This window comes from Coregonus lavaretus (genome assembly GCF_964263955.1).
Source record: "Coregonus lavaretus genome assembly, chromosome: 12".
Taxonomy (NCBI): Eukaryota; Metazoa; Chordata; class Actinopteri; order Salmoniformes; family Salmonidae; genus Coregonus; species Coregonus lavaretus.
The window spans coordinates 32,067,675-32,081,749 of record NC_139999.1 but is presented as its reverse complement, the minus strand read 5'-3'; the positions used below and the strand labels follow the sequence as shown (position 1 = coordinate 32,081,749).

At 41.1% G+C, this 14,075-nt stretch overlaps 1 protein-coding gene across 1 annotated transcript; it reads right to left on the bottom strand.

Moving 5' to 3' along the window:
• Positions 1–524: 524 nt before the first annotated feature.
• Positions 525–13,313, bottom strand: LOC311138593 (ras-related protein rab7-like). Its single transcript, XM_084173346.1, has 6 exons — positions 12,979–13,313; positions 10,223–10,285; positions 5,921–6,047; positions 2,525–2,743; positions 2,028–2,156; positions 525–1,843 (listed from the first exon to the last, which is right to left on the bottom strand). Exons 2-6 carry the CDS (start codon positions 10,273–10,275, stop codon positions 1,748–1,750), a joined length of 624 nt encoding a protein of 207 aa, XP_084029472.1. The 5' UTR covers positions 10,276–10,285; positions 12,979–13,313; the 3' UTR covers positions 525–1,747.
• Between the last annotated feature and the right edge of the window lie 762 nt (positions 13,314–14,075).

Here is a 14,075-nt window from a genome sequence, read left to right as displayed (position 1 = left end):
AAACGTTTAATTCATGTAAACTAACACAGCAAACGCCCTCGCGTGGCAGCCTATTGACAAATCGAGATGTATGCCCTATCATCACGCGCGGCACCAATACTATTAATTGACCCTGATTATAATAATAGCCATTCCTAACAAATCTAGTTAATGCACATAATTAGGCGAAATTGTTTAAGGATACATGTGGTTCCAATCATATAACTTGTTGAGTAGCATTAGGGAGAATGTATCCATTAAATAAATAATTATAGCCCTATAAGATACGGTAGGGATGACTGGGGATTTTAAAATAATACTGTTTAAAACAAGCTATCTGCAATACTCCTCCCGGAATTCTCTCTGTTACATCTATTTTACTTTTAATTTGAGTAACAAAATGGAGACAGCTAAGCAGTCTTCAAGTTAATCAAATAAAACGGGCTCCCTATGTAATGCCATGACATTTTATCCCATCAACCTTTGAATGCAACCACTCACCAACACTTATAAAACACATGGCAATAAGACAACCATAAACGATGTTTATATTCAATAACCTTTTTATTATTACTTTTGAAATCCCAATACTTACTTTCAACAACTTCATTGGCATAACACTGATTATTTTTGTTAAGGAGGGCAAATCCTTGGACTGTTTCTTTGTAATTTATAGAAAGATCATCCAATTGTGTTTCATCTGATATTTTTTTTACACTGTCCCTGTTATATCTACACACAAGAGTAGCACACAATCTGTTAAAAAGTAATATTATGCACTCTTGCCATCCTGAGCTACCAGCAGAGAGAGAGAGATACAGTAGAGACAATACAGACATAACAGCGGACAGAGCTGTAATTCTAGTTTTGAAACAAGATGGTTGACGAAGGACATACAGCACATAGTAGTATCAGTAGTTCTAGTAGTATTAAGTAGCAAATAGTATTAATATCTTAAGAACTTTCTCCATGTCTTTCATTGTGTTTGTGTGGTCAGCTTTTCTCGTCATTGCCTACTTATGGCTTCCTGGGGGTAGTAGAGAATTATGGTGGGAGCAGTATTGTTGTTTGTGGCTTGTCGTCGGTCTAGCTGACGTTGCTCAAATCAGTGTTTAACATTTAAAGCCCCCCCCAAAAATGTTTTTCTGTAAAACAACAAAGTGCAAAAACAGTATAAGCTTCCGATGGCTTAAAACTTAACATCGACAGCCAATAAGAACAAAAATAACGTATAATTCAGCTGATTATTTGTCAAGAGTTAGGTAGGCAATATAGAACTTCAAGTCAAAACAAATTCCTGATAAACAGAAAATACAGAGGATAAGATGTCTCAGGACAATGACACAAAGATATCATAATCATGTAAAAAAGCATCAGCCATCACTTCTAGAGTTCCCCACTGCACTCTTAGGACATGGCTCCACCTGGTCCCCACAATTTGAGAGGCCAAGAGGGGACACAGTCAGACAGACATGGTGGGTGGGCCAGGTTGTGGGTTCACTCATGATATGGATTCAGGAACAGGCAGGCAGGGGTGTACTAATTCTTCTCTCATGTGATCTTTGGGCATTGGTATGTGTGTTAGAGGTGCATGTGAGGAGCTATACACCCATCGTGTGTGTAACTGGGAACTTAGTGTGATTCTGGTGGGAGGGGGATGTGACATGGGTGCAGAGACCAGAGATGCAGTCCTTTCCCTAAGGGGGAGCAGGTGAGGAGAGAGGAGGGTGTTCCAGAAAGCCAGACAGAAGATAGTCCTTGTTCCCCCTCAGCAGCTGCAGGCCTCTGCTGAAGTCTTTGCTCTGTCATTCCTGTCTAGCTTGATGGGCTCCGGGAATTCATTATACAGCTCCACCTCAGTCTCCTGATAAGAAGAAAAGAGATGGAATGAGGATGAGAAGATGGCAAAACCGGAATCTAAGTTTTGCTCTTCTACTTTTTGGGAGGAGTACTTAAGTACTACTCCCCCCAAAAAAGGTCAACAAAACCAAAAACCCAAAACACCCATTCCCTCCCCTGGGCTGCCATGACAACCGTGGCCCACCCACCTGTTTGAGGGCGTTGCGTGCAATGGTCTGGAAGGCCTGCTCTACGTTGATTGCCTCCTTGGCACTGGTCTCAAAGTAGGGGATGTTGTTCTTACTCTGACACCATGCCTGAGCCCGCTTGGTCGTCACCTGGGTGTGGATGGAAAGACATTCACAAACATCAGATGAGATCAATGAGGAGACCAGCAGGGTTGGGCTCAATTCCGATTGAGGGCAGTCAATTCAGTAAGAAAACTGAAATTCCAATTCAATGATTGAAAAAGGGGCATCTATTTTTTATGACTTCGAAACACATACATTAGATAATAACCTGTAACTAAGAAATTATTAATCATATGTATTGAAACTCCACTGGAGATGACATTAGCAACAGTAGCATTAGGGCCAGTGACTGTAGTACTAGAGGTGATACATTAGCATCTTTAATAACCAAGTAGCATTAGGTCCAGTAACTTACATTAGATGTTTTAACACCTATAATAATCTCTTTCACCTACCTGTCTGTTCTCCAGGTCGATCTTGTTGCCTAGCACCACAAAGGGGAAGTTCTCAGGGTCTCTGGGGCTGGCCTGGATGAGGAACTCGTCTCTCCAGCTGTCTAGAGTCTTGAAGGTGTTGGGGGCAGTTACGTCAAACACCAGCACACAGCAGTCTGCCCCGCGGTAGAACGCCACGCCCAGAGACTGGAACCTCTCTTGCCCTGCAGTGTCCCAGATCTGATCATGAGGACGTGTAGAGGGAGCGACGAAAGGAAGAGTGGAGGGAGGGAAACGGTGACAGAAGGCAAGAGGATGAACTATTGTTGGGCAACATGTTTTCTTCTGAACTAAGATCTTAAACTAATCACACTCACTGTGTCATGTAATCAGCCATGTTTGGTTGCCACTTCATGAAGTTAGCATCAGTGCTACCAAAATAGTACTTTATAATCAACTGTTAATCAAATCATGCTGATAACCCATTGGTGTGACAAGTTGTTTGCCTTTCCTTAGTATGTAAATCACAGACCGTATGTCAGACTTCCTTAAAATCTATTATAATATTGTCGTTAAGGAACTTTGGGTCGTCTTCATTTGGGCAATAGCAATTCAGTAAAGTGACTTTCTTGTGCCAGGTTTCCCGTTTCCTGTTATAAAAACACCCATTTGGGTCTGTAGTCATTTCTGTAGACTTAAATGGGACTTTTTTTATCAATGAGAATTGATACTCCTCTGGATCTTGAGGAGTAGGTGGAGGAGAATGTCAACCCATCCCAAGCTCGCCTAAACCTTTCACTTTCTATTGCTGATAGGTGAGTTTATTATTTTTCAAATAAGAAAATACCTTAATTATCCATTGACATTCCATGTCACACATGTTAATGCATTCATATGTTAAGTATTACATTTTTCACAGCCTACATTTTAGTCATTTAGCAGACACTCTTATTCATAGCGACTTACAGTTAGTGAGTGCATACATTTTCCATACTGGCCCCCCGTGGGAATCGAACCCACAACCCTGGCGTTGCAAGCGCCATGCTCTACCACATTGACTCCATACATTATGTTAGGTGTTGAAACACTAAATAAAACAGCTACAATGGAAATAGCACTTATCAATCCTCAGGCTTCTTAGTGGGCATGTATTCACAAAATAAAACAAATCCCTCATGTTCCTCTTTCACCTCCCCTTTGATGCTTCCCGCATGAATCTGTCCTGTACTGTTGCACAGGTGAGAGAGCGACCTTATTGGTGCATCCATAGCAGTCATTCCCTTTAATGCAGGTTATTGGTCAATGACAACTTGTCGGTCCTTGTCACGGATGGGCTTTTGCAGCAGACGACCACACAGGGTTCCACTCCTATCAACTAAAAACAAGAAGCAGCAGCTCCAGTGGGCATGCGCTCACCAACAATGGACATTTGAGGAGTGGAAAAACATTGCCTGGTCTGACGAATCCCAGTTCCTGTTGCGTCATGCTGATGGCAGAGTCAGGATTTGGCATAAGCAGCATGAGTCCATGGCCCCATCCTGCCTGGTGTCAACGGTACATGCTGGTGGTGGTGGTGTAAAGGTGTAGGGAATGTTTTCCTGGCACAAGTTAGGTCCTTTGATACCAACTGAGCAATGTTTCCATGCCCCGAAGAATTCAGGCTGTTCTGGAGGCAAAGGGGGGTCTGACCCAGTACCAGATGGACGTGCCTAATAAAACTGGCCACGTGATAATGGAGAAATTGATATAGGAATTGAAAAATGTGTTAATAAAGTGGGAAACATGATATAATCACGTGCAGATTATCCAACTAGGCCTAAATATAAAATAAATGAGTCAGTATTTGTAATCTCCGACAATAGAAGGTCTGGGTCGCTGCATGTTCAGCTTCCACACCCATTCCCAACCACTGGAGAGTGAGTGTCAATACTGTGTGTCCATGTTAGTCAACTAGTATAATTAGAGTTTTTGAAGTAAATATAGTGACTATTATTAAGGAGTCCTGTCTAGGGCTGGTTCTGCCTTCTGAGATACATGATACACTTCTAAAGTATACATTGATCATTTGTCCTGGCCAGCTTGATAAGCCTACCCTCTTGTTTAGTTTTTTTAAGCCAAGTGAAAGGAATAGGTTATCCCTCCTAGAACAAGAGAAAGACAACATAAAAAGCACTTACCCTCACTGTGTTAATTGAGAATAAAATGAATTTGATTATTTAGGCATCATTATAGTATATTAAAATATACATTTGTTCAACTCTCCATATAATTCTCCAATGAAATAAATACAAACAGATACAGGCCCATAACCACTAGAGTATCCTACAGTTCCGTTGTACTGCACGCAACAACATGTGGGGAGCACTCGTTTTGACCCACCGGGGGACAGAGCGGGTGGATCACTAAGAGCAGGGTGGTATAATGACTTGTAACATTAAATCAACATCCGTGCCCGAGCCAAAGCGAGTGCGTCCATTTATTCACTTGATTTTTCAGAATTGATCTGCTACATGTTCAGTTGGCCTAACTACATTTCTTGTACATTCCACTTTAGGATTTAGTTAATTAATTCATTTCGATATGATTGTCCAACAAAGAGCTGGAAATAATAATTGAAAAGGTGCATAATTGTGGGCTTTGAGCACAGCCTGTTTGTTTGTCTCCCTCTTTTATAAAGAAAGGATAATCCACTCGTGATGATACCATGTTGCCCACTTTAATAACACATTTTTCAATTAATATCAATTTCTCCGGTATCATGCCTTAATTTATCTTTGTCCCTATAGTTAAGGAACTTTGCGATGATGCCCCTTGGTTTGCTGCGCGTGTCCCCTCTCAGGCCGCCTGTTCGAGGTGCTCGTTCAATTGTGGAAGCCCGTGTGAAGTTCTCCTGGCCCAGTATTTGTGGTATTAGCTTTTCCAGGAATTCGTCCATTCCGGTTCCACAGCTTTCAGGGAAATTTACAAAATTAAGATTTGAAGAGCGACTCAAGTCCTCTATCCCGTTTAATCTTTCAGTAAGACCTGTAATTATGTATTTTTGTTCATCCACTGTTTTCTGGAGCTTTTCTCGTGCAATTCTTTCCATTGTTAAACCGGTTTCGGCCCCCACCACGCGTTTGCCCAGTATTTAAAAGGGATATTTTAGTAAAGAAAGGGAATTCCAAACAGATCGCCTTACCTCACGGTCGCCATTCTGGAAATCCAAGCCTAGACTTCTCCTGTCCTTATAATATTGTAAATTCAGCTGTTTGGCACTTCTGATCTCTTCTGATGGGTCTTCTCGGCCTGAAAATGTCTGTTGTGCTCCTATGTTATACTGTTTATATGGTGTCAGCTAGGCTGTGCGGTTGATATGGTGACGTTATGAATGGATATTGTGGCTGTGATGGTGGTGCTGTGGCCATGTTGCTGTACCTGCATTGTGACGAGCCGATCGTCCACCATCACCTCCTTGGTCAGGAAGTCAGCTCCTATTGTGGCTTTGTACTGGTTACTGAACTTCCTATTCACATACTGGTTCATCAAGGAGGTCTTCCCAACTCTGAGAGGGAGAGAAAGATGAAGGGGGGGAAAAGCAGGGGAGAGTGGTGTAAAAGATAGATTAATAGCGGTTATTCAACATGACTGCATTATTCCATCTATCTATCTATTCAGTCCTAATGGTGAAAGAGAAACCATGACCGATGGCTCGAGACAAAATCAATGAGGAACAGAGAGACACCAGACACCATTAAAACCCCATCAGAGGTGCTCTGGTGCACTCTACTGTGGTCACACGCTCTGTAGTTTTCCCCTGCAGTGCTGAGCATGCAGTGACATAATCTGATGCTACTGTATCATCATTACATAGTGTGAAAGAGAGAGGAGGGGGAGGATAAGTTAAATAAAAAGTAAACAGTCATAAATCAAATGGATACATACAGTGCCTTTAGAAAGTATTCACACCCCTCGACTTTTTCAAAATGTTGTTGCGTTACAGCCTGAATTTAAAATAGATAAAACTGATATTTTTTTGTCACTGGCCTATACACAATACCCCATAATGTCAAAGTGTTTTTTTTACAAATTAATTAAAAATGAAAAGCTGAAATGTCTTGAGTCAAGAAGTATTCAACCCCTTTGTTATGGCAAGCCTAAATAAGTTCAGGAGTAAAAATGTGCTTAACAAGTCACATAATAAGTTGCATGTTGCATTCTGACTACCTCAGCTCTGTACCCCACACATACAATTATCTGTAAGGTCCTTCAGTCGAGCAGTGAATTTCAAACACAGATTCAACCACAAAGACCAGGGAAATGTTCCAATGCCTCTCAAAAGGGAACCTACTGGTAGATGAAAAAAAAAGAAAAAAGAAAAAAGCAGACACTGAATATCCCTTTGAGCATGGTTAAGTTATTAATTACACGTTGGATGGTGTATCAATACACCCAGTCACTACAAAGATACAGACGTCCTTCCTAACTCAGTTGCCGGAGAGGAAGGAAACCGCTCAGGGATTTTACCATGAGGCCGATGGTGACTTTAAAACAGTTAGAGTTTAATGGCTATGATAGGAGAAAACTGAGGATGGATCAACAACATTGTAGTCCACAATACTAACCTAATTGACAGAGTGAAAAGAAGGATGCCTGTACAGAAGAAAAAGATTCCAAAACATGCATCCTGTCTGCAATAAGGCACTAAAGTAACACTGCAAAAAATGTGGCAAAGCAATTAACTTTATGTCCTCAATACAAAGTGTTACATTTGGGGCAAATCCAACACAACACATTACCAAGTACCACTTTCCATATTTTCAAGCATAGTTGTGGCTGCATCATGTTATGGGTATGCTTGTAATCATCAAGGACTGGGGAGTTTCAGGATAAAAAAGAAACGGAATGGAGCAAAGCACAGGCAAAATCCTAGATGAAAACCTGGTTGTCTGCTTTCCAACAGACACTGGGAGACAAATCCACCTTTCAGCAGGACAATAGCCTAAAACACAAGGCCAAATCTACACTGGAGTTGCTTACCAAGAAGACAGTGATTGTTCCTAATTGGCAGAGTTACCGTTTTGACTTAAATCTGCTTGAAAATCTCTGAAAATGGCAAGAACTGAAAATTATTGTCTAGCAATGATATCAACAACCAATTTGACAGAACTTGAATTTTGAAAAGAATAAAATGGGCAAATGTTGCACAATCCAGGTGTGGACAGCTCTTAGGGAACGATGCACAGCTGTAATCGCTGTCAAAGGTGATTCTAACATGTATATATATATATATATATATATATATATATATATATATATATATATATATATATTTTTTTTTTTTTTTTTTTGCTTAAGCCAGTTCATGTCCAGGCCCGTCTGAAGTTTGCTAGAGTGCATTTGGATGGTGCAAGTTGCAGCGGAGGGTGCAGAGCTAGTGGCCGGGGTAGCCAGGTGGAAAGCATGGCCAGCCGTAGCAAACTGCTGATTGAAATTCTCGATTATCGTAGATTTATCGGTGGTGACAGTGTTTCCTAGCCTCAGTGCAGTGGGCAACTGGGAGGAGGTGCTCTTATTCTCCATGGACTTTACAGTGTCCCAAAACTTTTTGGAGTTTAGTGCTACAGGATGCAAATGTCTGTTTGAAAAAGCTAGCCTTTGCTTTCCTAACTGATTGTGTATATTGGTTCCTGCCTTCCCTGAAAAGTTGCTTATCGCGGGGGCTGTTCGATGCTAATGCAGTACGCCACAGGATGTTTTTGTGCTGGTAAAGGGCAGTCAAGTCTGGGGTGAACCAGGGGCTATATCTGTTCTTAATTCTGCATTTTTTGAATGTGGCATGCTTATTTAAGATGGAGAGGAAAGCACTTTTAAAGAACAACTCAGGGGTTCGAATACTTATCTAATGACGATAGTGTTTTATTTTTCATACATTTTTCTTCCACTGACAGAGTATTTTGTGTAGATCGTTGACCAAAAATAACAATTAAACTCATTTTAATTCCACTTTGTAACACAACAAAATGTGGAAAAAGTCAAGGGGTGTGAATTAGGCTTGGGCGGTATAAATAGTATACCGGGGTATTTGGAAATAGCCACGGGATAGTTTTTTCAATACCGTTGAAACTATTTATTTGAAGTTTCTCAATACATTTTTATATTTGTAGCTATTTTTTAAGTAAATACCTGCAGTCAACTTGTGCAATAAGTTAGGAGATAAAGCAGATCACGTTCTTCATTTCACCTGTCACATTATTTTACATTATGAAGCTTACCATAGTTCCCCAGAACAGTTGAGCCAGTCACGTGTTTGTTTGTAAATAGCACAACAGGAGAAAGCGGGAGCAGGTGAGTCCAGCTGTGTATTGACAGGGGTCGCATTTAATATTGAAAGTCAACACTGTTTTTTCACTTCAATAGTGATCAGGCACGTGCAACTATAATTTTCCTTCACAGAAAATACATTAGTGCAACACATTCAGCAGAAAATAGCTTCATTTTCATCAGATGACAACAGAAGTGCAACACTATTTGGCTGGCAGCCACACAAGTAAGAGCTTACAATGAAAAAGCAAGGTATTTTTTGCAAAAACGATGCATGGCCATCATATTTCTAATATTTATCATAGAAAGAATGTAGCCAGCTACATTTCCTAATGTTTTGCTTCAAGTTAGTCTTGCATTTTACCAGAGAAATGTAGGCTGGCTACACTGAGAAAAGTAGCTACACATCAGTCAGAGCGCTGTATAGTGATAGAATTCCCATTTGTGAATTCTCATTGTAGTGGAGAAGTGCAACTGAAGCACAAAATGTATCTGATGACGAGCAGAAATTACATTAAGAAGCATTTTACATCTGCGTTTACAAAATGCAGCAATACATTTATTCTGCGTTAACGCGACCCCTAATTTTAACTTGCTACTTATCCAAGTAAGTGGCTGAATTAATAAGGTGACGGGGCACCGTATTGTGTTAGCTTTCTGCCATGTTTGAGAAGTCAAAGCCATTTGGATGAGTTATTTGTGCAGCTGCCACTATCTACATTTCCTTGCGTTTTTGCTTCTCTCCATTCCCCGCCTGTCTTCTCCAGCAGAGCAAGCAGGCCCATTGCCCTAGCGACTCCAGACACAGCGTTGTACACATGCTGCTCCAGAGCCAGTACTGTTCTTCCTTCAGACAAGCATGCATCAAAACTTTGTTCATTTGTAAAATGTATCTCTTTCACATTCAATTGTAAATGTCCAAACTCAACAAAAATGTCATTTGGTAGCTCCTACCTAAATATGTATAACTTTATGAGCTGGATTGCCTGTCTTTGCTATTTGTTTTTTTCGTTTGCGCGCGTTAACATATTTAGCCAACAGCCTCCATGGAAATTCGCTATTACTTGTGCTAATTTTGTTAGCATTCTGGTAATAAGACACCCAATGGGCTTTTTTGCATTTCTTTGGTGCCCCCTTTTGTACTAAGCTAGTAATACCTTATATCCGGGATGAAAGATATGAAAATGACGATATGACGATATGAAAATCTGGATACCGCCCAACCCTAGTGTGAATACTTTCTGAAGGCACTGTAGATGTGTGGGACAACCAACCAACAGCAGTCTGGTTGGACAGGAAGACTAGTAGGCTGTAGTTCTAATGAATCTGGCACACCCAAACTGCATTCTCTGATCAAAGTGGAAGACTAAACACTGTGGTCAAACAGAAAGAGAACACCAATATTCGGTGACTTACCCAGAATCCCCCAGGATGATGACTTTCAGGAGCACTTTCTTCCTGGATGTCATTCTGTCGTGTCTGAGGAGAGACCACACACACACACACAAAATCAGGGTTGCGTCCCAATCATCTCTCCTTCCCCCTGAAGTGTGCATTAGTTCACTACTCCCTACAAATTTAAAAGCATTTGATTGGTGTAGGCCTAGTGGGAGTTTCCCTTTACCAGTCATTTCCTTTCAAATCCATAAAGTTTAGTGAAAAAGCACACTGAGAAAAATGACATTTTCAGTGTGACACTCCCGGGATACGAACCATAATGAAGACCGAATGTGGTGCCCCGGGGCAAAATGAGTGACACCCCTGCCCTACCTAAACACAAAAGTTGTTATTGCAAGTATATTGACTTGATTTCTCTAGATATCTTATATTCCAATAGTTTCAAACAGATCGCTGGGGTTGAAATCCATAGCTCTGCACAATGAGTGTAAGACAATGCTATAATGTGTGTGATTTAGCAATCTGTGTAGAGTCAGTGCTATTCCACTGGGCCAATCAGACTTGAGCTCCATTCATTCCAGTCATGCGTTCCCTAAGCTGCTGGCCAAGTCACGAGGAAGACATCATTCATTCTCTCTCTAACACACACACCCACTCACTCACTCACAGGAAGTGAGTCTGAGGACTAGATCATGTTTCCCGTTACAGAGGCTAGAGAATGACCCAACCATAAAACTCTACGCTTTCCCAGGGTGTCCGTTCCCAGACTGCAGTTTTAATAAGTGATTGTGATTACACTTCAATACTACTGCCATACTCCCAACTTCTGAGGACATACTCTCTCAATGGAGCCATCTAAAAGGCACACACCTGGTGCAGTGTCATTGGAGCGAACCATGTCAGCCCAGCATAGTCCTATCATAATAGAAAAGCTCCCCAATGCTATACTGAAACATTGACGACATGAGTGACCCATTCAAATCCAGCGTATTTATCATGGGAAACAACAATGTAGCAGCCAGGCCAACAGTCAGATTAATAGAGCCTGACCGATATTATCGGCTGATATTAGCCTTTTACGGATGTATTTGCATCTAAGTTTAATCCACCGAAAAGGACCGTTATAAGATGAAGAGGAAAAGCTTGGGGAAAATGCAGTTCTTCATAGAATTAGACTTTTATTTGCATTTCATTATTTGTCCTGAAGAGAGCTCTTTTTACATGGCTATAAGCCTATCTTTCCTTGGCACGCTACAGCAAGACTGGACACCATCACCCAAAGCAATTACACCAGTCAGAGAGGAGAGCGAACTAACTGTTACTGCTTCTACGGTGAGTGCTGAGTAAATAGAAGCTTGACAGCTCAATAAAGTGGCAAAAATGTACACTGGCCTTATACTGTTATGTTAAGTGTCATGGTAAGGTGTTGGGTGTCGTGACAAACAATGGATGCTCTGCCCAAATATAAAGCAAATGCTGTGCTAAGAATGTTCAACTCTGTGGTAACGTTAAAGGGATACTTCGGGATGTTTGCCTTTTATCTACTTCCCCGGAGTCAGATGAACTCCTGGATCCCATTTTTATGTCTCTGTGTCTAGTATGAAGGAAGTTAGATGTAGTTTCACAAGCCAACGCTGACTAGCGTTAGCGCAATGACTGGAAGTCTATGAGTACCTGCTAGCAGATACGTCTTGGGAGGTCCCTACCCCAGAATGTCGGCCAAGTTCCATCTCACTCAATACTCTCCCACTGCCAGCCACTGGGCTTCCTCTCCTCACCATGGTAAGGATTGGAAATTCTAACTGGATGCTTCAGATTTATACATCAAACAGCTGGCTGCTTGTTCTATCTGTAGTATGGCTGTGTTCAGTCAGGCTGCCCAATTCTGATCTTTTTCCCACTAATTGGTCTTTTGACTAATCACATCAGATATTTTTCAGAGATTATCTGATTGGTCAAAAGACCAATTAGTGAAAAAAGATCAGAATTGGGCTGCCTGTTTACACGCAGCCATATATGCATCGATTGTAATGAAACTATTTTAGATCCAACACTCCAACTGAAAATAACCTAAATACTGATGAATAGTTGTCATAATATATACTAGTATAATAGGGATTTATAGAAATCCTACTGCAGGGCTTTGTTTCTGTAACAACCCCAGTCCTCGCCTTCTAATCTGCAACCCATGACACTATAGTCTAGAAGTCGATCACATGGGAGAAAGATTTCCCCAAGCTCAGGCTGATGCCTAAAAGACATTTGTTTTAAAATCGACTCGTTGGCATACGATATACCACGTGTAACATATCTAACAAACAATGTTACACACAACACATTCCGTTAGTGAGGTTCCTTTGACTCAGAATCCTAGATAAGTGTGGCTCTTTTTGCTGTCTGACATGCACTAATGCACCAACCACCTGATTCACACACATGCAAGGACTGACACACGCTCGCACAGTCTATCCATCTCTTTGACCCATCCCCTCTATCGCGTTCTTTCTCTTAAAACATCGTCGATTAGTTATTTGGAAGGTCCTGAACATCATACATTTGCGACTCGGTTGTTGGACACGACGCCCACGGTTAGATTTATACACCGTGACCGTCCCCGACCTATTGCTAAATTCGTCAGCAATAGAAGCCGCCCCACTGACGGTCACACATTTCTCACATTCCCCCTGTCGCTTCGGTAAACAAAAGCTTCGTAAGAAATAACGACCGTCACACGTTGCTGTCATAGCTAGGTAAGATTACATCATATAACTTACCTTCAACTTCCAACACACCAGAACGCTGTTTTCCGACTTGCTGTCTCAGGACAGCCTATTCTTGCTGGATTTGAATAACTGTCTCTGGCAAAATAACTAGCAAGCGAGCCAGATAAAATGTTAATGTTTAGAGTTGGTGGCCGTAGCTTGTGATGCTTAAATCTCTGATTGCAGCTTCCCCGAATAGTATTTTAGACTCTCTCCACAGTAATGTTTTAGTTCCGATTTTGTTGGCTTGTGTCTTTTGCTCTGGGTTCTTTTAGCGACTGATTTCTTTCTCCCCTCTTTCACTTCCTCCAAAACAACTCTTGCGTCATTGCTCTATAACGTTTTCACGCACAAACAGGATACACCACGCCCACTTGAATAACTGCATTAGAGATACGTTTACTGTTATCCAGAGCGACTTACAGTTAGTGAGTGCATACATTATTTATTAATTTTTCATACTGGCCCCCCGTGGGTAAGTAAGGTTGCAAATACCTTGGCTTTGACTGTACCAAAGATGGACATAGAAAGAAGCAATGTTTACTCCATGACTGTCCAGATGTAAATTAATCTATTTTTGGAAGTTCTCCAAATTACAACACCACATTTGCTCTGATATAACATGCCAGGCTAAAGAGCACCATGAGCAGTAGGAGATAAGCAGATAACAGCCAAAAATATGTTTAGGGAAGATACATTTTATTTTAGAAAAATGCAGTTAGGCGCGCAATTGGTGATTATTCCATTAATTTTTTTACTACAGCTATTACGGAAAGTAAACCACTAGAGGGCAGTCTTCATTCATTTCTGACAGGCTCTGATTACTTGCGAACTGGTCATGATGAGATGGCGTTATTGTGCAGGCCAAAAATTATCTCCTTTACGGATTTTCTTGTAGGACTATTGAGACAACTGATCTACTCATCATTACTATCTTGCCTGAACATCAGTTATCATCATCACCACAGATGTTGAGGAGCTATATATTCTCTGTTGTCTCTACTGCCTGTTAATTCTTATTTATTTTACCTTTATTTAACTAGGCATGTAAATTAAGAACAAATTATGATTTACAATGACGGCCTACACCGGCCAAACCCGGACGACGC